The 23,265-nt window shown below is 44.2% G+C and overlaps 1 protein-coding gene across 3 annotated transcripts in view; it reads left to right on the plus strand.

Annotated features, from left to right (window-relative positions):
• Positions 1 to 22,577, plus strand: part of LOC124036092 (transient receptor potential cation channel subfamily M member 3-like) — a 228,269-nt gene extending 205,692 nt beyond the window's left edge. For all 3 annotated transcript variants that reach the window (XM_046350237.1, XM_046350235.1, XM_046350236.1), the window contains 2 exons: positions 16,818 to 16,950; positions 18,103 to 22,577. In XM_046350237.1, the coding sequence (XP_046206193.1) occupies positions 16,818 to 16,950; positions 18,103 to 19,645 (1,676 nt within the window). In that variant the 3' untranslated portion in view covers positions 19,646 to 22,577. The remainder of the gene's footprint in view (positions 1 to 16,817; positions 16,951 to 18,102) is intronic.
• Positions 22,578 to 23,265: the final 688 nt, after the last annotated feature.

The raw sequence follows: 23,265 nt of genomic DNA on the forward strand, positions 1-23,265 counted from the left end.
AAAAAACAGAAACTTGTTTTTAACTGGAACAGAATAATTTATAACTGACTTTTTCCGATATAACATAGTAACAGCAGACCCCCTTTGTGTGGGGTACTTTTAAATGTGCCTTTAGAGGCCATGCAATTCAATACTCATACTTAAAGCAAAAGCAATATAGGTCAAAAAGTTCACAAGTAGAAGGACCAACAGTACAGATAGACAGCAATAAAAACTGTACCATAGAGGCACAGAATAAGTTATAGGAAAATGAAAGGAACTGGTGGAATATATTCAAGAATGATCAAGTGTAATATGTTATAAAACATAAAGCAAACTGGATGTAATATGGAGAACACTGCAACATTCTTTTTAATCTTAAACATAGAAATGCTACAAAGAATAATGTTACTGAAACTTGTCACAAATGACAGTCACCCATGATTCGCCAAATGATCTTTTGAAAGAGGATTTTTATTTCTATCGATGATGTCAAATTAACAGCTGTACATAAAGACTTATGTGAAGGCTAAATTACAGAAGAGAAAGTTTTTGCAAATAAAGCCCTTAAGTCTGGGAATACTCTAGGGCTGGATGGCATACCAGTTGAGATACACTACCGTTCAAATGTTTGGGGTCACTTATGTCCATTAAAATAACATCAAATTGATCAGAAACACAGTGTAGACATTGCTAATGTTGTAAATTACTATTGTAGCTACCATCACTCCACACACGGCGGGTGCGTGCCTTTTGTGGATGTGTTTTCTCTGAGAGTGCCAGGGACTGCTTCACATTGCGTATTCGCACCGGCATGGGATTGAGGTAGTTCTGATTTACTCCGCCACAAACACTTCGAATAGGTTACAATCTCTCCCTAGCAGTAACGATACTGGTAAATGGTTTATCACCCCCACCTTCTTAGTGAACTTTCATCAGGGAGTAATTAACGGAACCCGTACCACTGGGTATTGTATTTTTTAAGGATCCCCATTAGCTGCTGCCAAGGTAGCGGCTATTCTTCCTGGGGTCCAGCAAATTTAAGGCAGTTATATACAATTACAAATATTACATTTCATAACACTTTTCACAACACATTAAGTTTGTGCCCTCAGGCCACTACTCTACTACCACATACTGTAACTACAATACAAAATCAATACTGTATCTACAATACAAAATCCATGTGTACATGTGTGTAGAGTGTGTGTGTGTTAGCATGTGTATGCGTGGGTCTGTGCCTGTGTGTGTCTCTCTTCACAGTCTGCACTGTTCCATAAGGTGTATTTTTATCTGTTTTTTAAAATCAGATTCTACCACTTGCATCAGTTACCTGATGTGGAATAGAGTTCTATGCAGCCATGGCTCTATGTAGTACTGTACACCTACCATAGTCTGCTCTGGACTAGGGGATTGGGAAGAGACCTCTGGTGGCATGTCTTGTAGAGTATGCATGGGTGTCCGAGCTGTGTGCTAGTAGTTTAAACAGACAGCTCTGTGCATTCAACATGTCAATATTTCTTATAAAACCAAGTAGTGATGAAGTCAATCTCTCCTCTACTTGACCCATTAGAGATTGACATGCATATTATTAATGTTAGCTCTTTGTGTACAGTTAAGGGCCAGCCATGCTTCCCTGTTCTGAGCTAATTGCCATTTTCCTAAGTCCCACTTTGTGGCACCTGACCACATGACTGGACAGTAGTCCAGGTGTGACAAAACTAGGGCCTGTAGGACCTGCCTTGTTGATAGTGTTGTTAAGGCAGTGCAGCGCTTTATTATGGACAGACTTCTTCCCATCTTAGCTACTGTTGCATCAACATGTTTTGATCATGAACGTTTACAATCGAGGGTTAAAACAAGCAGTTTAGTCTCCCCAACTTGCTATATTACCATATTATTCATTACAAGATTAGGTTGAGGTTTAGGGTTTAGTGAATGATTTGTCCCAAATACAATGCTTTTAGTTTTGAAATACTTAGGACTAACTTATTTCTTGCCACCCATTCTGAAACTGACTGCAGCTCATTGTTAAGTGTTGCAGTGATTTCACTCGCTGTAGTAGCTGACGTGTATAGTGTTGAGTCATCTGCATACTGTATATACACTGGCTTTACTCAAAGTGGCAGGTCATTAGTAAAGATTTTGAAAATTAAGGTGCATAGACAGCTGCCCTGGGGAATGATTTTAAGATGGATTATGTTGGAGAAGCTTCCACTAAGAGGCTTCCACCTCTTAGTGTTTAGGGTGCATTTGTTCAACTTTTTGATAAAAAGCATGCAAAATTTCAACGTCCTGCTACTCATGCCAGGAATATAGTATATGCATATGATTAGTATGTGTGGACAGAAAACACTCTGAGGTTTATAAAACTGGTTCAATCATGTCTGTGACTATAACAGAACTTGTGTAGGAGGCAAAACCAAAAAAACTATTCAGAAAAAGAAAAAAAATATCCCTCTGCCAGTTCCCTGTATTGTCTATGTCAAGGGAAATTAGATAGTGCCCAGTTTACAGTTCCTACAGCTTCCACACGATGTCGCCAGTCTTGGGAATTGGGTTGAAGTTAATCTTTGGTGAAATGAAGAATAGGCACTTCCTGTCAGAGGTTACACGGTGGAAAGTTATGAAAGAGAGAAAATCGTCCATGATTTGTGGATTTTATTGATTATTAACGTTTATAAATACCTAAAGTTGGATTACAAATGTAGTTTGAAGTATTTTGGCAAAGTTTATAGGCAACTTTTTAAAAAAAATTGTAATGACGTTGCGTTTTGGAAAGCTTTTTTTTCTGGATCAGACGGGCTTTATAAATGGACATTTTGGGTATACATGGACGGAATTAATCGAAAAATGGAACCAATTGTGATGTTTATGGGACATATTGGAGTGCCAACAAAGAAGCTCGTCAAAGGTAATGCATGTTTTATATTTTATTTCTGCGTTTTGTGTAGCGCCGGCTACGCTAATTCTTTTGTTTACGTCTCGTATTTCGGGGGGGGGGGGGGTGCATGCTATTAGATAATAGCTTCTCATGCTTTCGCCGAAAAGCATTTTTTAAATCTGACATATTGGCTCGATTCACAACGAGTGTAGCTTTCATTGAGTACCCTGCATGTGTGATTTAATGACAGTTTGAGTTTTATCGAGTACTATATGAATTTGGCGCTACGCATTTCCCCAGGCTAGTGGCTAGGTGAGACGCTAGCGTCTCAGTGGCCGTAAGAGGTTTTAAAGAACACCCTTTGTGTTCTGTTAGACAGGTAACTCTTTATCCACAATAAAGCTGTAACACATACGTTTTTTCCAGTAGCAGACTATGATCGATAATGTCAAAATCCGCACTGAAGTCTAACAAAACGGCTCCCATCAATTTCTCTCAGTCAATCATCATTCAATTGTGTAACTGCCGTGCATGTTGAACTGCCGTGCTGAAAGTCTGTTGTCAATTTGTTTACAATAAAATGGCATTGAATCTGCTCAAAACATGTTTTACAAAAGTTTACGAAGGGTTGGTAACAGGCTAATTGGTCATCTATTTGAGCCAGTAAAGGGGGCTTTACTATTTAGCGGAATTTATTTTGCTTCCCTCCAGGCCTGAGGGCACACACGTTCTTGTAGGCTTAGATTGAAGATATGGCAAATAAGAATAACAATATCATCCACTACAATCCTCAGTAATTTTCCATCCAAGTTGTCAGACCCGGGTGGCTTATCATTGCTCATAGAATGCAAAAAAGGTTTTGCTTCTTCAAAATTCACATTATGGAATTCAAAATGACAATGCTAGTCTTTGGTAATTTGGTCAGTTATACTGTACTTGGATGTGTAGGGTTGGTGTTTGTTGCTGGCAGGTCATGACTAAATTTGAAAATCTTGCCTATGGAAAGAAATCATTAAAGTAGTTAATGAGCCATCTTATTCAAAGAATGATTGAGCTGAGTTTGCCTTTTTGCCCAACATGTAATTTAAGGTGCTCAAAGCTTTTTACTACCATTCTTTATACGGTATCATTTATCTACATATTGTTACAGTAATTTTCTTAATGGGTTCATGCTTATGAGTAACTGGAATAAGCAATTTCATAAATATGTCAAGTGCAGAGTCTGGTGGTTCCTCATTACATATGACATCGTCAACAAAGTGTAGGAATCACTAATAAACATATTGTATGACCTCTTATACACTATACTAGGCCCAACCTTTGGAACTTTGGTTTTCCTAGATATGGCTACTATATTATGATCACTGTATCTGGTTGATTTGGATACTGCTTTGAAGCAGATTTCTGAAGCATAAGTAAAGATGCGATCAATACATGTGGCTGATTTCATTCCTGTGCTCCCATGGTAGTTTGACTGATAACCTGAATGAGATGGCAGGCACTGGTTACAGTTCGATGCTTTTTTTGAGTGGACAGCTTGATGAAAGTCAGTCAATATTTAGGTCACCCAGAAAATATACCTCTCTGTTGATATCACACACATTATGAAGTACTTCACACATATTACCACTTGGTACCACTTGGTGGTCTATAGCAACTTCCCACAAGTAACATTATTTAACCTTTTCGCATGTGAGTTCCAAATATCTCTTAACGGTAGCCCAGAGTGAGTTTTGTGATATGCGTGATGTCAGAATGCGCTCATTGTTCCAACATGTGATTGTTACACAAACAGGACAGTTAACACATTTTCCCCCTCAAACCAAGACACTAATTATCTGTAGGCTATATTTCATCTTGTCAATTTGAAATTATTTTCTAACAACAGTGTGAATTGAGGTGTGTTCCACCTCATTAATTCACATAGAAGTAGCCCATTTCACTGTTGCGGACAATTTATGTTTGAGGAATTACTGAACCGGATGAACTAATCTCTTCAATGAGATTTCAAGCATCACCCCAGTGTTTCCCCTGATCAAGTATGCAGACATTTATGTAGTCTAACACAAACTTTTTTTCCCCTGGCTTTTTTGTCTGGCTCTTGCATTGCCTTCATTGTTGTTTTCTTTACAAATAATACCTTTGGACATGTGCTAATTCCAATCAAAGTAAGTGCCTTATTTTCTGTATATCGTGTTGTCATTTCTATTGTAGCACAACGTATTTATGTTTGGTGCATAATGCATTTACTGTTTTCAAGTACTGGTGACAAATCATGCATTCCGATTCTTGCGTAGATAGTAATGAACACATATGATGTGTATAAAATAGTTTTTTGAAAGTTGTACTGATTATGATATTTATGTGTGGCGCCATGTTTGTTGGCATTATACAATGCAATCTGGGTGTCACGTAAAAGTCTGTCAGAATTTAGTTAAGATGTAGTAACAAAATGAGGTGAAAGATGAGTGAACCATCCCTCGAGTAAACCTCCGGAAGTGAATTAAGGAAAGTGAATGATCGTAGATGACAAACCCCCTTCAACATGCTGCAAACAGACCAAACGCATCTTCTCTGCCTATCAATTATTTGGATCAATGGTGAGCACACCGATGATGTGATGAATTGAAAATAGTCCTTTCTATTAGCTAATTCATATTAATTGTTTCTGTCAGCCGGGAGTTAGCTAAATATGACATTCTGTTACCTCAATCGTTCCTCAGTTAGCACTAGGACTGTTGTAGCCTACATTCTCTGGTTTGGATGATTGTGTTATGCTGCCGCCACTTCTGTGAATGTCTGAAAATTGCATCCAAAAATAAACGGGTCACATTCAGGACATAACGTTGTAAGGACTGTGTTTGTGCAAAATGTTTCTGTGACAAAAACACGTCAATTGAAACTGGACGTTCTAATTACACCGGTTTGAGTGTTCGCTGCAGGGACCTGTCATGTTTTGTCATTTATTATCATGTCTTGTCCCTGTGCTTCCCATTCTATTCGTTTCCCTCTGCTGGTCTTATTAGGTTCTTTCCCTCTTTCTATCCCTCTCTCTCCCCCTCCCTCTCTCACTCTCTCGCTCTCTCTTCTCTCTATCGTTCCGTTCCTGCTCCCAGCTGTTCCTATTCCCCTAATCATCATTTAGTCTTCCCACACCTGTTCCCGATCCTTTTCCCTGATTAGAGTCCCTATTTCTCTCCTTGTTTCCCGTACCTGCCCTGTCGGATCCTCATTTATAATTCACCGTGCTGTGTCTATGTTTTGCCCTGTCGTGTCGTGTTTCCCTCAGATGCTGCGTGGTGAGCAGGTGTCTGAGTCTGCTAGGTTCAAGTGCCTTCCCGAGGCAACCTGCAGTTCTCGATCAAGTCTCCAGTCTGTTCTCGTCTTTACGTGTAGTATTATGCTTTTTGTTTTGTAAAGTTTATTCTGGATTAAATACTCTGTTTTCGCCAAGTCGCTTTTGGGTCCTCATTCACCAGCATGACAGAAGGATCCGACCAAGGAATGGACCCAGCGACTACAGACGCTCGTAACACTGCCGTCGAGATCCAAGGAGCCATGCTCGGCAGACACGAGCAGGAATTGTCTGCTGCTCGCCATGCCGTGGAGAGCCTGGCCGCTCAGGTTTCCGACCTCTCTGGACAGTTCCAGAGTCTTCGTCTCGTGCCACCTGTTACTTCCTGGCCTGCCGAGCCTCCAGAACCTAGGGTTAATAACCCACCTTGCTACTCCGGGCAGCCCACTGAGTGCCGCTCCTTTCTCACCCAGTGTGAGATTGTGTTCTCTCTCCAACCCAACACATACTCTAGAGAGAGAGCTCGGGTTGCTTATGTCATTTCACTCCTTACTGGCCGGGCCCGAGAGTGGGGCACAGCTATCTGGGAGGCAAGGGCTGATTGTTCTAACAATTACCAGAACTTTAAAGAGGAGATGATTCGGGTTTTTGACCGTTCAGTTTTTGGTGGGGAGGCTTCTAGGGTCCTGGCTTCCCTATGCCAAGGTGATCGATCCATAACGGATTACTCTATAGAGTTTCGTACTCTTGCTGCCTCTAGTGACTGGAACGAGCCGGCGCTGCTCGCTCGTTTTCTGGAGGGACTCCACACAGTGGTCAAAGATGAGATTCTCTCTCGGGAGGTTCCTTCCAGTGTGGACTCTTTGATTGCTCTCGCCATCCGCATAGAACGACGGGTAGATCTTCGTCACCAGGCTCGTGGAAGAGAGCTCGCATCAACGGTGTTTCCCTGCTCCGCATCGCAACCATCTCCCTCCTCTGGCTCTGAGACTGAGCCCATGCAGCTGGGAGGGATTCGCATCTCGACTAAGGAGAGGGAACGGAGGATCACCAACCGCCTGTGCCTCTATTGCGGATTTGATGGACATTTTGTTAATTCATGTCCAGTAAGAGGCCAGAGCCCATCAGTAAGCGGAGGGCTACTGGTGAGCGCTACTACTCAGGTCTCTTCATCTAGATCTTGTACTACTATGTCGGTCCATCTACGCTGGACCGGTTCGGGTGCTACATGCAGTGCCTTGATTGACTCTGGGGCTGAGGGTTGTTTCATGGACGAAGCATGGGTTCGGAAACATAACATTCCTTTCAGACAGTTAGACAAGCCTACGCCCATGTTTGCCTTAGATGGTAGTCATCTTCCCAGTATCAGATTTGAGACACTACCTTTAACTCTCACAGTATCTGGTAACCACAGTGAGACTATTTCTTTTTGATTTTTCGTTCACCTTTCACACCTGTTGTTTTGGGTCATCCCTGGCTAGTATGTCATAATCCTTCTATTAATTGGTCTTGTAATTCTATCCTATCCTGGAACGTATCTTGTCATGTGAAGTGCTTAATGTCTGCCATCCCTCCCATTTCTTCTGTCCCCACTTCTCAGGAGGAACCTGGCGATTTGACAGGAGTGCCGGAGGAATATCATGATCTGCGCACGGTCTTCAGTCGGTCCCGAGCCAACTCCCTTCCTCCTCACCGGTCGTATGATTGTAGTATTGATCTCCTTCCGGGGACCACTCCTCCTCGGGGTAGACTATACTCTCTGTCGGCTCCCGAACGTAAGGCTCTCGAGGATTATTTATCTGTGTCTCTTGACGCCGGTACCATAGTGCCTTCTTCCTCTCCGGCCGGGGCGGGGTTCTTTTTGTTAAGAAGAAGGACGGTACTCTGCGCCCCTGCGTGGATTATCGAGGGCTGAATGACATAACGGTTAAGAATCGTTATCCGCTTCCCTTATGTCATCAGCCTTCGAGATTCTGCAGGGAGCCAGGTGCTTTACTAAGTTGGACCTTCGTAACGCTTACCATCTCGTGCGCATCAGAGAGGGGGACGAGTGGAAAACGGCGTTTAACACTCCGTTAGGGCATTTTGAGTACCGGGTTCTGCCGTTTGGTCTCGCCAATGCGCCAGCTGTTTTTCAGGCATTAGTTAATGATGTTCTGAGAGACATGCTGAACATCTTTGTTTTTGTCTATCTTGACGATATCCTGATTTTTTCACCGTCACTCGAGATTCATGTTCAGCACGTTCGACGTGTTCTACAGCGCCTTTTAGAGAATTGTCTCTACGTAAAGGCTGAGAAGTGCTCTTTTCATGTCTCCTCCGTTACTTTTCTCGGTTCCGTTATTTCCGCTGAAGGCATTCAGATGGATTCCGCTAAGGTCCAAGCTGTCAGTGATTGGCCCGTTCCAAGGTCACGTGTCGAGTTGCAGCGCTTTTTAGGTTTCGCTAATTTCTATCGGCGTTTCATTCGTAATTTCGGTCAAGTTGCTGCCCCTCTCACAGCTCTTACTTCTGTCAAGACGTGTTTTAAGTGGTCCGGTTCCGCCCAGGGAGCTTTTGATCTTCTAAAAGAACGTTTTACGTCCGCTCCTATCCTCGTTACTCCTGACGTCACTAGACAATTCATTGTCGAGGTTGACGCTTCAGAGGTAGGCGTGGGAGCCATTCTATCCCAGCGCTTCCAGTCTGACGATAAGGTTCATCCTTGCGCTTATTTTTCTCATCGCCTGTCGCCATCTGAGCGCAACTATGATGTGGGTAACCGTGAACTGCTCGCCATCCGCTTAGCCCTAGGCGAATGGCGACAGTGGTTGGAGGGGGCGACCGTTCCTTTTGTCGTTTGGACAGACCATAAGAACCTTGAGTACATCCGTTCTGCCAAACGACTTAATGCCCGTCAAGCTCGTTGGGCGTTGTTTTTCGCTCGTTTCGAGTTTGTGATTTCTTACCGTCCGGGTAGCAAGAACACCAAGCCTGATGCCTTATCCCGTCTGTTTAGTTCTTCTGTGGCTTCTACTGATCCCGAGGGGATTCTTCCTTATGGGCGTGTTGTCGGGTTGACAGTCTGGGGAATTGAAAGACAGGTTAAGCAAGCACTCACGCACACTGCGTCGCCGCGCGCTTGTCCTAGTAACCTCCTTTTCGTTCCTGTTTCCACTCGTCTGGCTGTTCTTCAGTGGGCTCACTCTGCCAAGTTAGCTGGTCATCCCGGTGTTCGAGGCACTCTTGCGTCTATTCGCCAGCGATTTTGGTGGCCGACTCAGGAGCGTGACACGCGCCGTTTCGTGGCTGCTTGTTCGGACTGCGCGCAGACTAAGTCGGGTAACTCTCCTCCTGCCGGTCGTCTCAGACCGCTCCCCATTCCTTCTCGACCATGGTCTCACATCGCCCTAGACTTCATTACCGGTCTGCCTTTGTCTGCGGGGAAGACTGTGATTCTTACGGTTGTCGATAGGTTCTCTAAGGCGGCACATTTCATTCCCCTCGCTAAACTTCCTTCCGCTAAGGAGACGGCACAAATCATTATCGAGAATGTGTTCAGAATTCATGGCCTCCCGTTAGACGCCGTTTCAGACAGAGGCCCGCAATTCACGTCACAGTTTTGGAGGGAGTTCTGTCGTTTGATTGGTGCGTCCGTCAGTCTCTCTTCCGGGTTTCATCCCCAGTCTAACGGTCAAGCAGAGAGGGCCAATCAGACGATTGGTCGCATACTACGCAGCCTTTCTTTCAGAAACCCTGCGTCTTGGGCAGAACAGCTCCCCTGGGCAGAATACGCTCACAACTCGCTTCCTTCGTCTGCTACCGGGTTATCTCCGTTTCAGAGTAGTCTGGGTTACCAGCCTCCTCTATTCTCTTCCCAGCTTGCCGAGTCCAGCGTTCCCTCCGCTCAAGCGTTTGTCCAACGTTGTGAGCGCACCTGGAGGAGGGTGAGGTCTGCACTTTGCCGCTACAGGGCACAGACTGTGAGAGCCGCCAATAAACGCAGGATTAAGAGTCCTAGGTATTGTTGCGGCCAGAGAGTGTGGCTTTCCACTCGCAACCTTCCTCTTACGACAGCTTCTCGTAAGTTGACTCCGCGGTTCATTGGTCCGTTCCGTGTCTCCCAGGTCGTCAATCCTGTCGCTGTGCGACTGCTTCTTCCGCGACATCTTCGTCGCGTCCATCCTGTCTTCCATGTCTCCTGTGTTAAGCCTTTTCTTTCGCACCCCCGTTCGTCTTCCCTCCCCCCCTCCCGTCCTTGTCGAGAGCGCACCTATTTACAAGGTACATAAGATCATGGACATGCGTTCTCGGGGACGGGGTCACCAATACTTAGTGGATTGGGAGGGTTACGGTCCTGAGGAGAGGAGTTGGGTTCCGTCTCGGGACGTGCTGGACCGTTCACTCATTGATGATTTCCTCCGTTGCCGCCAGGATTCCTCCTCGAGTGCGCCAGGAGGCGCTCGGTGAGTGGGGGTACTGTCATGTTTTGTCATTTATTATCATGTCTTGTCCCTGTGCTTCCCATTCTATTCGTTTCCCTCTGCTGGTCTTATTAGGTTCTTTCCCTCTTTCTATCCCTCTCTCTCCCCCTCCCTCTCTCACTCTCTCGCTCTCTCTTCTCTCTATCGTTCCGTTCCTGCTCCCAGCTGTTCCTATTCCCTAATCATCATTTAGTCTTCCCACACCTGTTCCCGATCCTTTTCCCTGATTAGAGTCCCTATTTCTCTCCTTGTTTCCCGTACCTGCCCTGTCGGATCCTCATTTATAATTCACTGTGCTGTGTCTATGTTTTGCCCTGTCGTGTCGTGTTTCCCTCAGATGCTGCGTGGTGAGCAGGTGTCTGAGTCTGCTAGGTTCAAGTGCCTTCCCGAGGCAACCTGCAGTTCTCGATCAAGTCTCCAGTCTGTTCTCGTCTTTACGTGTAGTATTATGCTTTTTGTTTTGTAAAGTTTATTCTGGATTAAATACTCTGTTTTCGCCAAGTCGCTTTTGGGTCCTCATTCACCAGCATGACAGGGACCCCTGTAGAATGATGCATCAAAGGGTTAACAGGAATGTGGCTCTGAATATAGACCCCAACACCGCCCTCATTGGCATTTCTGTATTTTCTGTAGATGTTATAACCGTGTTTTGCTACCACTGCATCATCAAAGGTATTATCTAAGTTTCAGAGATACACTTTATATACAAAAGTATGTGGATACCCCTTCAGATTAGTGGATTTGGATATTTCAGCCACACCTGTTGCATAGACTCTCTCTGTGCAATGATAGTGTTTAATATGAATGACTACCTCATTTCTGTATCCCACATATACAATTATCTAAAATCAAATCCAATTGTATTTGTCACATGCGCCGAATACAACAGGTATTACCTTACCATGAAATGCTTACTTACAATCCCTTAACCAACAATGCAGTTCAATAAATATAGTTAATAAAATATTTACCAAATAAACTAACGTAAAAAAAATCTAATCAATCAAAAGGTAATCCAAGAAATGTGCATAACAGTAACAAGGCTATATACGGGGGGGTACAGGTTAGTCTAGCTAATTTGTAAAGGGTGACTATGCATAGATGATAAACAGTGGGTAGCAGCAGTGTAAAAACAAGGGGGGGGGGGGGGGGGGGGGGTCAATGTAAATAGTCTGTGTGGCCATTTGATTAGTTGTTCAGCAGTCTTATGGCTTGGGGGTAAAAGTTGTTAAGGAGCCTTTTGGTCCTAGACTTGGCGCTCCGGTTCCGCTTGCCGTGCGGTAGCAGAGAGAACAGTCTTGGGTGACTGGAATCTTTGACAGTTTTTGCGCCTTCCTCTGATTGCGCCTTGTATATACAGTGTAGGTCTTGAATGTCAGGAAGCTTAGCCCCAGTGATGTACTGGACCGTAGGCACTACCCTCTGTAGCACCTTAAGGCCAGATGATGAGCAGTTGCCATACAATGCGGTGATGCAACTGGTCAAGATGCTCTCCCCTGAGGAGGAAAAGGTGTTGTTGTGCCCTCTTCACAACTGTCTTGGTGTGTTTGGACCATGATAGTTTGTTGGTGATGTGGACACCAAGGAACTTGAAACTCTCGACCCGCTCCCCTTCAGTCCCGTCAATGTTAATGGGGGCCTGTTTGGCCCTCCTTTTCCTGTAGTCCATGATCAGCTCCTTGCTCACATTGAAAGAGAGGTTGTTGTCCTAGCACCACATTGCCAGGTCTCTGACCTCCTCCCTATAGGCTGTGTCATTGTGGTCGGTGATCAGGCCTACCATGGTTGTGTCATCAGCAAACTTAATGATGGTGTTGAAGTTGTGCTTGGCCACCCAGTCGTGGGTGAATAGGGAGTACAGGAGTGGACTAAGCATGCACCCCTGAGGGGCCCTAGTGTTGAGGATCACCGTGACAGATGTGAAGTCCAGGATCCAGTTCTAGAGGGAGGTGTTTAGTCCCAGGGTCCTTAGCTAAGTGTTGAGCTTTGTGGGCACTATGGTGTTGAACGCTGAGCTGTAGTCAATGAACAGCATTCTCACATGGGTGTTCCTTTTGTCCAGGTGGGAAAGGGCAGTGTGGAGTTCGATTGAGATTGCGTCATCTGTGGATCTGTTGGGGCGGTATGCGAATTGGAGTGGGTCTAGGGTTTCTGGCATGATGGTGTTGATGTGAGTCATGACCAGCCTTTCAAAGCACTTCATGGTTACCGATGTGAGTGCTTTGGGGCGGTAATCATTTAGGCAGGTTACCTTCGCTTTCTTGAGCACAGTGAGCTCTTGGAAGAATGGGTCATTGCAGGGGTTGATAACAGCTGGCTTCCTCTGGGTCACTTTGTCATGTACTTTGTCCCATCTTCACGGTTCATCATCTTGAGTTGATTCAAACCAGGAATCTGTACAGCCATATATCCTACATCGTTTATGAAATCAATTGAGGCATTGGACAAATACAATTATGATAGCTAAATACACCCAATTCAAACCCTAGCTAACTAATAAAACATTGCTATAGCCTACACAATACCACAGATTATTTTCCTTTCTTTCTATGTCACCAAATGTTTGCACACTACTGGTAACGTGAACAGGCTTAGATTATACTGTAACATTATGGCACAATGCTGTTGAGAGATTATATGGATGTCTATGTCCAGCAGCTGAGCAGGGAGATGATACACTTCGAAATTTGATGTATATTCCGAGGATGTCAGAAAAATCAACAGCTAGTTGCAACAGTGAGCCCTATTACCATAAAATAGGCTTGGGTTTTCCTAAAATGTTGTGGATAAGGAGCACGGATGGGCATAATCCCGTGACTCTGAATCTGAAAGTTTGGTGTTCGATCCCAGAGGTGGAAACAGTTTTTTTTTTTTTTTAACCTTAACCCCTACTAGCTTAAAGGATTTGTTGCACGCTAGACCTAATTTTCCACTTACTTTTATTGTTAAAGCATCATCCTACGCAGTTATTTTGGTCGAAGTTTACATTCCTGAGATTTCTCTGGCTTTTTTTCAGTTGATCTAGGGACATGGAAAAACGTTACTCCTGGGTTGATAAGGGCTGGGAAATCTGCATGATCGTTCACAGACTGTTGTGCTGTGACTGACATCATCAGTGTCTTTTCCAGACAAATTTAGTTCTTCAAGTGTTGACATTATCAAGTCCCATCGGAACAGCACTGACACTCAATTTCAGGCAAAATTTGCTTTGCATTTTTCGAAACATTTTCACATTTACACAACCAGTTCCCTATGACTCTCTTTCTGGAAGCTGTTGCTGGTTGCTGGTCTACACGGATGTAGTAGTGACGTAGAAATTAGTTCCAAGACAAGGCCAAACAGGAAGTAAACACAGTTTGAGTAATACACATTAATGCTCGTAATAGTGGAAATAACCAAGTGTTTTGATATTGACATGCGAGTATAGCCCACAAATACGTGAGATGGCTGTAAAGTTTCTTGTGCGGATGTTTTGAAGCACTGGCCACTACAACTATATGGCTCATTCAAGCAATTAAGCCAGTCAAAGAAATCTCAGGAATGGAACTCTGACCAAAACAACTGTCTGGATGATGCTTCAACACTAAACCTATGTGGAAAATTAGGTCTAACATGCTGAAAACCCGAAATATCCCTTTAACCATTCAGAATGAGTGCCTGAACAAATTTGACATTTGGAGAAATGAAATGATACAGAACAGGAACATCGAAATTTGACTGTCTGAGAAATGGTACGATACAGAGCAGCAGCTTTTTAATTTGACATTTAGAGAAATGGAACAATACAGAGTAGCAGGAGCAACCCAGGGTGTTAAAAATACCTCGAAATTTGACGATTGGAACAACATGGACAAACCTCTAATTCCGCAGTGAGACAGAGATTATTGAGCTGACAGCCTAGTGGACAGAATCACACAGCCTGTGTCACAGGGTTGTGACAGCTAGGTAGGACACTATGTCTCTGGTATTGTTGCCGTTCATGCTCTCTCTATTAAGTAGACTGTGTCACGGTGAAATCTAGATGGCTACCAATATTAGGTAATTCTTGTGTAGGCTGCTATCCTACTTGAAATATAATCTTGGGAGGGAAAATAATTGGCTATGTAACTAGCTACTGCCGGCAACACTGATAGAGCTGCTCAGTGGAAGCACCTTAGGTCGGCAGATATCTCAAATCAACACCTGTGCACGGGTCATTCGCATCGTCTGTAGTGACAGAGGCTGGCGAGTAGTTTAACAGACCACAATGTGTTTTTTTGTGTGAAATGTGGCCTGTCAATCCAAAATAAAATTTGGTGCGCAGGTAATATGGGTCATATCTTTTCAACTGCTAGACACAAGCCATTTTCTCTGTAGTAAAGGTGAAAACCTAGCGGTCACAAGTCTGAGCTCAGTTTATTTTCTATGGCATCATCCCAATTATTATCTGGGCTAATTTTTTTAGGTCCCACAGCAAGATATTTACAAGGAATTTAGAGCAGAACGAAATGGCTTTTGTCAACTTGAGCTAGCTAGCAAACATTAGCCAGCTAGCTAGCTAAGTTAGCTAAGAAAACATGCAATAATTCAACATTGGCTAGCAGTAAAGTTACTTGTAAACAAGTCAAGGTACCTACCCAGCAGCTGCTGAAAATATTATTCCACTTCACAGCAGCTTCAAGAAGATATTTACAAAAATAGTCTGAGATTCAGGGACTGAAGGGCGTTCTTGTTCACAGGTGGGCAGTTCCAAATGCTGCCGGCAAACAGGTATTCCACATGGGTTGTGCACGCAGGGTACACTAAATTAGAATAGTTGCAGCCAAGGAGTGGGGTGCGTCTGTAAAGACTAAAAGGGAGAAGAGCGAACAGGCATAGAAAACACACACCAAGTTGAGACATTTACAAAAGAGCTAAATGAGATCTTCTGAAAATAACTAGGTAAGATACTCAGGTGAGAGAGTGAAGTGGAGTCTTCCTCGAATAACACTGCAGAACAACTCAGCAGAAACATCAGGCGACATCCTGACAGCTGATACACAGAAATGTTCCTGCAACATTCCCATGAGACGTGTCTGGAACATTAATATCTTATGTTCCGAGAACATGGAAACCATGATCTGTGTATGGTTTGGTGGGACCTTAATGGAATAGTCTCCTAACCCTCAGAAAACTGGACACATGAACGCTCTTGCAACGTTACCATGAAACGTCTCTAGGACATTAATATCTTACATTCTGAAAACATGATAACCATGTTCTGTATGTGTTTGATGGAAAGTTTGATGGAAAGTTATCCTAATTCTAATGCCAAAACATGCTAAAAAACGTTTTTAGCTAACATAGTGTAACGGGTTGCGCTGATCAAATCTGCTATCAGGATAAGTATGACACTGAGTCACCGATTGTATACTATGTACTTTTTATTAGCTAAGCAATAAGAGGTAAATGGAATTTTCGTATATACGGGTCTGCTGTAACGCCACGCAGGGAAGAACCGAGAACTGGCCAAGACCCTAAAGATATCTTCTGACGATACTCTGACAGCAGTAGTTCCTGCTTCCGAGCCGGAAGAGTAGAGATCAGAGTAGAGATCAAGTGTGATTTAAACTTACTCAATCTATGTTGATTGTTGGCGCCCCAACTGGTCCCAGCCCCCGGGCGCTCCCATTGGCAGATGTAGTTGTTGCTGGGTAGAATATCTATGCGCTCATCCCCTAAATACCGTTATCGCACATCTGGTTCTTGTTACTGCTAAGTTTGAGTTTTAACAAAAGACAGTCTGTTTAACTGCCTAAGTGCTGTACGTGTCTCCCACAACTCATGATAGCTGCCTATACCTCAAGGCCAGCCACAGCCTGTCCGCTAGTCACATCATATGTTGAAAAATGTTGCTTTTAACATACACAGACACCCTCATGATAGGCCAAGCATATTTTCAATCCTCACAATAGATAGAATGTTCCCCTAACTAATGGAAAATGGGAAACTCAGACTTTAGGGGAACATTAAGAGTAACATTATTAAAACGTTATCTCTCCCTAGAATTGTTAGTTTAATAGCTAGCAAAAAGACAATACTAGACAATAACAGATTAAGACAAAAACTATACTTATCGCTCCTTGAGATATCAGGAGTCCTCTAGCGATAGATTGATCCATCCTTCCTTGTTTCTGCTTATCCTTCCATGTTGCTTTTCATCATCCTTCCATCACAGAGCTCTTCATCACTGAAGACGAGCTGAAGAAAGTTCATGACTTTGAGGAGCAGTGCATTGAGGAGTACTTCCGTGAGAAAGATGACCGCTTCAACTCTTCGAATGACGAGAGGATCCGAGTGACGTCAGAGAGGTTGGACACAATCCTGTCATGCTTAAGTACAACACATGATGTAGGCTCTTCCTTTTGGTCAGCAAATCACTTCCTCATCCTCAGTGTAGAACAAAACATGAACAAAGGCTCCAAAAACACCCAAATATGTCCTTTTAGAAACTCTCAGTATAGTGATGCAGGTTTTTAATGTTGTATACATAAAATTGTGTCATTACGAACTTTATCCACAATTTAATATTCAGTTTTGTGCAACTTGAGTAATTTCCCCTATCCATCTGTTCCATTCTCCGTGTAGCCTGCTGCTACAGATAACTGCCAAAATTAGGGAAACACCAACATAGTGTCTTAATAGGGTGTTGGGCCACTACGAGCCGCCAGAAAAGCGTCAATGCACCTTGGCACAGATTCTACAAGTGTCTGGAACTTCCTGTGTGGACGCTCTGCATTTCCTTTATTTTCGCAGTTACCTGTAGAATGGACGACAAGGTATTGTTCGAGACGCAAATAAAATGGAATATAATGTTGCGGATAAAGTTCGGAACAACACAATTTCATGAGTACAAAATCTAAAGACTTGCATCAGTGTACTGAGAGCTTTGCCGTTTCTAAAATTATGTATTTGGCTGTATTTTGAGCCTTTGTTCATGTTTTTATTCCGTCCCCCATACTACACAACGAGAATGAGGAAGTGGTTGGGGTAAGTGGTTGGGGTAAGTTTCTCAAAAACTTGTGAATTCACAAAATACAGTGTCTGGACCCTTCTATAACATGCCATCATTTGGTTCAAACATTTTTATTTGGTTCTAAAAAAAATAACGTATTCTTTAAGTACATCACATGATAGACTCTTACTTTGCTGCCATTATTTCCAGTCATGGACAATATAATCACTTTCACCCCCTCCTCTCTCTCACCCCCCTCTCTCTCACTCCCCCTTCTTTTTCCCCCTCCCCCTTCCCTCTCTCTCTCTCTCTCTCTCTCTCTCTCTCTCTCTCTCTCTCTCTCTCTCTCTCTCTCCCTCCCACCCGCTCCTCTCTCTCTCTCTCTCTCTCTCTCTCTCTCTCTCTCTCTCTCCCCCTCCTCTCTCTCTCCCCCTCCTCTCTCTCCATCTCCCTTCTCTCTCCGCTTTCTCTCTTCTCTCTTTCTCTCTCTCTCCTCTGTCTGTTACAGAGTGGAGAATATGGCTATGCGTCTGGAGGAGGTGAATGAGAGAGAACATTTCATGAAGGCATCTCTACAGACCGTGGACATCCGTCTGGCCCAGATGGAGGAGCTGATTGGTCGGATTGCTGTGGCTCTGGAGCGAGTCACGGGAGTGGAGCGGGGAGAGGTCAACAAGGCCCGCTCTCGCACCTCCTCCGACTGCACAGACTCAGCCTACGTGCTGCGTCAGGGTGAGTGCCCAGATGCAGCATACTTTTTGCGCCAGAGCAGCTTCAACAGCCAAGAGGGGAACTCCTACCGACTCAATGAAGGTGCAGAGGGCTCCATGTCGCCGCCCTCCCCCACCAGTCTGGCCATGCGCACACGCAGCCACTCTTTCTACATGGGGGGAGGTCGCGATCGAGCCGGGGCAGACCGGGCTCACCGTTTCCTCAAGGAGCACTCCTTCAGCCTGCAACGAGCCAATAGTTCACAGTCGGTGGCCATGTGCTCTGCCCCCAAGGAGTCTAAGCCCCTCCCACTGGCCACGCTGTCCGTCTCCCAGCAGCACCGCCCCTCTTCCTGCGTCGACATCTTTGTGTCGGCATCCGAGGAGGAGGGGCCAGCCAAGGTCTTCTTCGACCCACTGAGGATGGCCCCTCCCCTCCGGCCTGACTCCTCGCTCCACTCTGAGATTATGGAGGCGGTGCTGTCGAGCGGGAGGGACTATGGTGGAGGCAGCGGGTTGGGCGACAGACACTCTGAGGGTGGGGCCGTGTTCGAGGACAGCGTGGCTGCAGACCTGTCACTATGCTCCGCCAACCTGCTCCCAGATAACACTGTGCCGCTCTGGGAACTGGACCCCTCTCCTCCACCATCAGCGGGCCTGTTGGAGCGCTCCAAAAGCAGCCGCTACCTGTCCACTGGCGGCGGGGGCTACCTGGAAGAGCCTCAGCTGGTCAAGTCTCACAGCCTCATGTTCACACCGCGAGGGTGCTATGGAGGCCTAGGTGCAGGAGTTCAGGTCAAAGCGGCTGAGTACACCAGCATCACCGACTGCATAGACACCAGGTGTGTCTCTGCCCCTTACTCCACCGACGACTGTTGCCACTCCCCCGGAGGCTCTACCTCATTCCCCTTTGACAAGCCCCCTGACATGAGCTCCTCCCACCCAGAGCGCGAGGCCGAGCTCAGCCACACAGAGTCAGAACCTGAAGACCTAGAGGAAATGGCCCCTGCCCCCGAGCCCCGTCGCACGGTGAGTGGCTTAGGAGGGGCGAGTGGAACCCCCTTCTGCTCGCCATTCTCCAGGCTGGAACGAGCCAACAGCTGCTCCTCAGACGACTCCTCCCACCCATCCTTGGCCCCTCCTCCCCACAGAAAAAGCATGTCGGTCAGTGAGAGCATGGAGAGGGGTGCAGACCGTGGGATTCTGGGGGAACCCAGGAACCCCTTCCTGAGGAGCAAGTCTGGGGCGCGGCCTGACGCCAAGACAGACAGCCTCTCCATGAGGAAGCTGACCACCCCCTCTGCGTTCCGCAGCTTCAACAGCAGACACAACTACACGTGACAATTATGAAGGGAACAACAATGGGACAGGGCACATTCTGTTATACAGGACCATAGGGCTGGCTCGGGGGAAAGCAAGGTCTATGGGGAGGGAACCTACCAGTCTTAAACAAAGTGCTATGAAGCTAGGGTAGTTCTGACCTCCTCCTCAAGCTGACTCTCATTGCATGTTTGGTAACGGAGGCTATGTACCTTGTCTGTCTACCATTTGTTTTGTCAAGTCAACACACTAATGCATCACATGTCACAGAACACTAGTCTAGTCCACATAGAAAGTATAGAGAAAAACATTTCTACTAATAACAGGTTAGTCAGAGTCTTTAGAAAATGATCAACTTGGCCACCTGACAATATATGACTGTAGGTCAGTATTGCCAAATTTCCTCAGGTTCTCCTTATTTTCTCTTTGCCCTTAAACCGCCCATACCCATGGATATTTTGTGCTTCCACCACAGACATAGCACCGCATTCTACTGTAACTGCATGCTACAACAGCAGCATAATTTGTAACCTAGTCTCCAGGGTAATTGTACGTATTGCATATAAGCCTGAAACGCCAACTACTCAAATCTGGCCTATGTGGTATTAAAAAATAGTCATGGCTCCGAATAAAAAAAACGTGTGGAGAGCTGAGGTGTTCGGAGAGAGGTGATTGATTAGAAATAAAGCCAATGGCTATTGGTCGGGACTTTTTCCTGATAATTCTTGGAAGCTTGGAAGCTGTTGTTGGAAGCTTTGGAAGCTGATGTTGGAAGCTTTGGTCCACCAGACCATCTGAACATTAGGGGGAAGGGTCAGGTGAACTAGATTACAGCAGTAGTGACTGTAGTAGAACACACATAGAGACCAGTCAGACGTTTTTTATTTTTTAGTTTTTATTGAACCTTTATTTAACTAGGCAAGTCAGTTAAGAACAAATTCTTATTTACAATGACAGCCTACTGGGCAACAGTGGTTTAACTGCCTTGTTCAGCGTCAGAACGGCAGCTTTTTACCTTGTCAGCTAGGGGATTCAATCCAGCAGACTTTCGGTTACTCTAACCACTAGGCTACCTGCCACCCCAAACTGGTGGTGCAGATTGAATTTCTGGATATAATAGGGCTCTATTATGTATAATGTATGTCCCTGATTTAAAGTCCATGCACACTGACAGTCAGGTAGCATTGACCCAACAGAGTTCCAGGGCACTCAAATATATTACCTCCATGAACTCTGTAACAAGGAAGATGGAATATTTAGTTAAATGTAGACTCATCGTAAGTGTCTATCTATTTACTTGCGTTGTCCAATCCCCAGTCACGTGGGTTTATTGTCACTGTGGCCTACAGTGTAGAGGAATAAACACGCACACACACATAATCATACATGCACTCAAAGTGTATGAAATGGGTGAAGAAAATCCAAAACAATTCCACTAATGTAACAGATTGTTTGATAGCACCAGCACCATCCCAATGTTATAAGTATTTCCCTTAGATCGCCTTTTCTCAGTAAAAAAAACTCCGAACTGGACACAAGAGGGAGCTGTGACCCTATTTAGAGAGTCCTTCATCCTAAGCAGTATGCCCACTATGAAATTGCAACACTTCAAAATCAAAACGATTAAAGTAGCCTTTTTAGCATCCAAACACCATTCCTTTCATTTCTGTGGCAGCAGAATTCTGTTGCTTGGGTCTGACATCAGTCTCAAGTAGCCAGACATTTTAATCTCCTGTTCGGTATGAATAGTGAGCTTCAAGATGAGAAGGCTGGAAAGCAAGACAGACACTAACATTCATACCGTCCTTCTGACCTTTTTTTGCAGTCATTCGTGATTTCTTCTATTCAAATTGAAGCACCAGACTGACCAATGTAATCACCTAGAATGGTAAACTTAAACCGGCAGAGAATTGTCTGCAAAAATGTGTAGGACTACAGAATACTGTATGTATGAGTAGGCTAGAAGAGAATGGTTAGATAACGGAATTCCACAAGATGGAGTTATTTGAAACATTTGCAAAAGAGTCAGCTCTATGAATCGTATGCATTTTATGAGAGGTAGAGACACCTTTCAAGTTAATATAAAAAGGAAATGGCAGAGAACCAGTGTTTTTTTAAATCCCTTAACGCATAATAATCTGACTGGTGTGGAATGCCTGTTACCACGTGTTTGTAAAGATGGAATGAGATGAGTAACATTTACATCACAGGTTCTCAAAAAAACAAGATACGTTTGTGTTTTATATTTGATCAGTATTACATCACTTTAATTGAATTACATTGCAATTGTTTTGATTGCTTATATTGACCTATTTCTTTGCTTACAATGAATAATTGAATGGCTGATTGAAATACGAACTGACTATTTATACCTTCTCAGTGCTTTTTTTGTCAAATTTAAAGTATTGAATTATTACAAGCTTTTAACATGTATAAAAAGTGTCACCTATAAGCACTGATGTATTATATGGTTAATTAATAACTTAACTTAATATATCATGTGATTAATTACTATATTGTACATTGCAATCACAAGTATTGAATCATTTGTTTATATTGTATGTTCTTGAGCAGCTGTCAAAGAGAAAGAGAAATATATTTTTGAATGTTGGATATTTTAAAGCAATACTCCTCTACAAGCATTACCAAACTGAGGGTGCCTTTCAAGCATGCGGTGGCTATTTGAAATTCACAGTAATTAAAACATTTACAAGAAATCTGCACGTTGATTTTGTTTGTAACTTTTCTCGTGAATCTAGTTACACAATTAGGACCCATGGTATTATTTTCCTGAATTTCTTAACTGTGGGGATAATGCAGTCCAAGTTGTCACAGTGTTTTGTCGTACACTGGATAAAAACATTGATTTCAATGTGCAAGACCTAGGAGATAGACCTAGGAGACAGACCTAGGAGATAGACCTAGGAGATAGACCTAGGAGACAGACCTAGGAGATAGACCTAGGAGACAGACCTAGGAGACAGACCTAGAAGATAGACCTAGGAGACAGACCTAGGAGATAGACCTAGGAGACAGACCTAAGAGATAGACCTAGGAGACAGACCTAGGAGATAGACCTAGGAGACAGACCTAGGAGATAGACCTAGGAGACAGACCTAGGAGATAGACCTAGGAGGTGACACTGGCACTCTTTACCTTTTGATAGGTTTTTTTTGGAGAGGGGGGGGGACTGGCTGCTCTCTGTGTATCTTCACTCTTGGTCTGAATGTTTCATTTGCCTTATCAATGTCCAACATTATTGAATGGGTATTTTCACATGTTTCCTACACTGCTTCTTTGTTTTGTAAGGATGTAGATGTGCAAGTGACACTCAGCAGATGGAGGAAATGTGTTGTAAAGTAAGGAATATTCCAATCTCTCTTGAGCAGACAGGCCTCCGCTAATCACTGTGCGTATGCATTCAACCCAAATTCTCATGGGACCATAGATCTATATTTTTTGTGTGTAAGGAAATGTAAAATGACCTCTCTCTTCAGTTGTGTTCCATGAAACCCGACCCTCCCGCCCCTTTTGTGGACACAGGAGTCAAAGTTAAAACCAACTAAAACCAACAATGAGCTTTAATACAATCACAAAGTGTGAAGAATATTCCGTTCAGCTTGTGCTTTTGTTCAAAGCCA

The sequence above is a fragment of the Oncorhynchus gorbuscha genome, linkage group LG05 (assembly GCF_021184085.1).
Source record: "Oncorhynchus gorbuscha isolate QuinsamMale2020 ecotype Even-year linkage group LG05, OgorEven_v1.0, whole genome shotgun sequence".
Taxonomy (NCBI): Eukaryota; Metazoa; Chordata; class Actinopteri; order Salmoniformes; family Salmonidae; genus Oncorhynchus; species Oncorhynchus gorbuscha.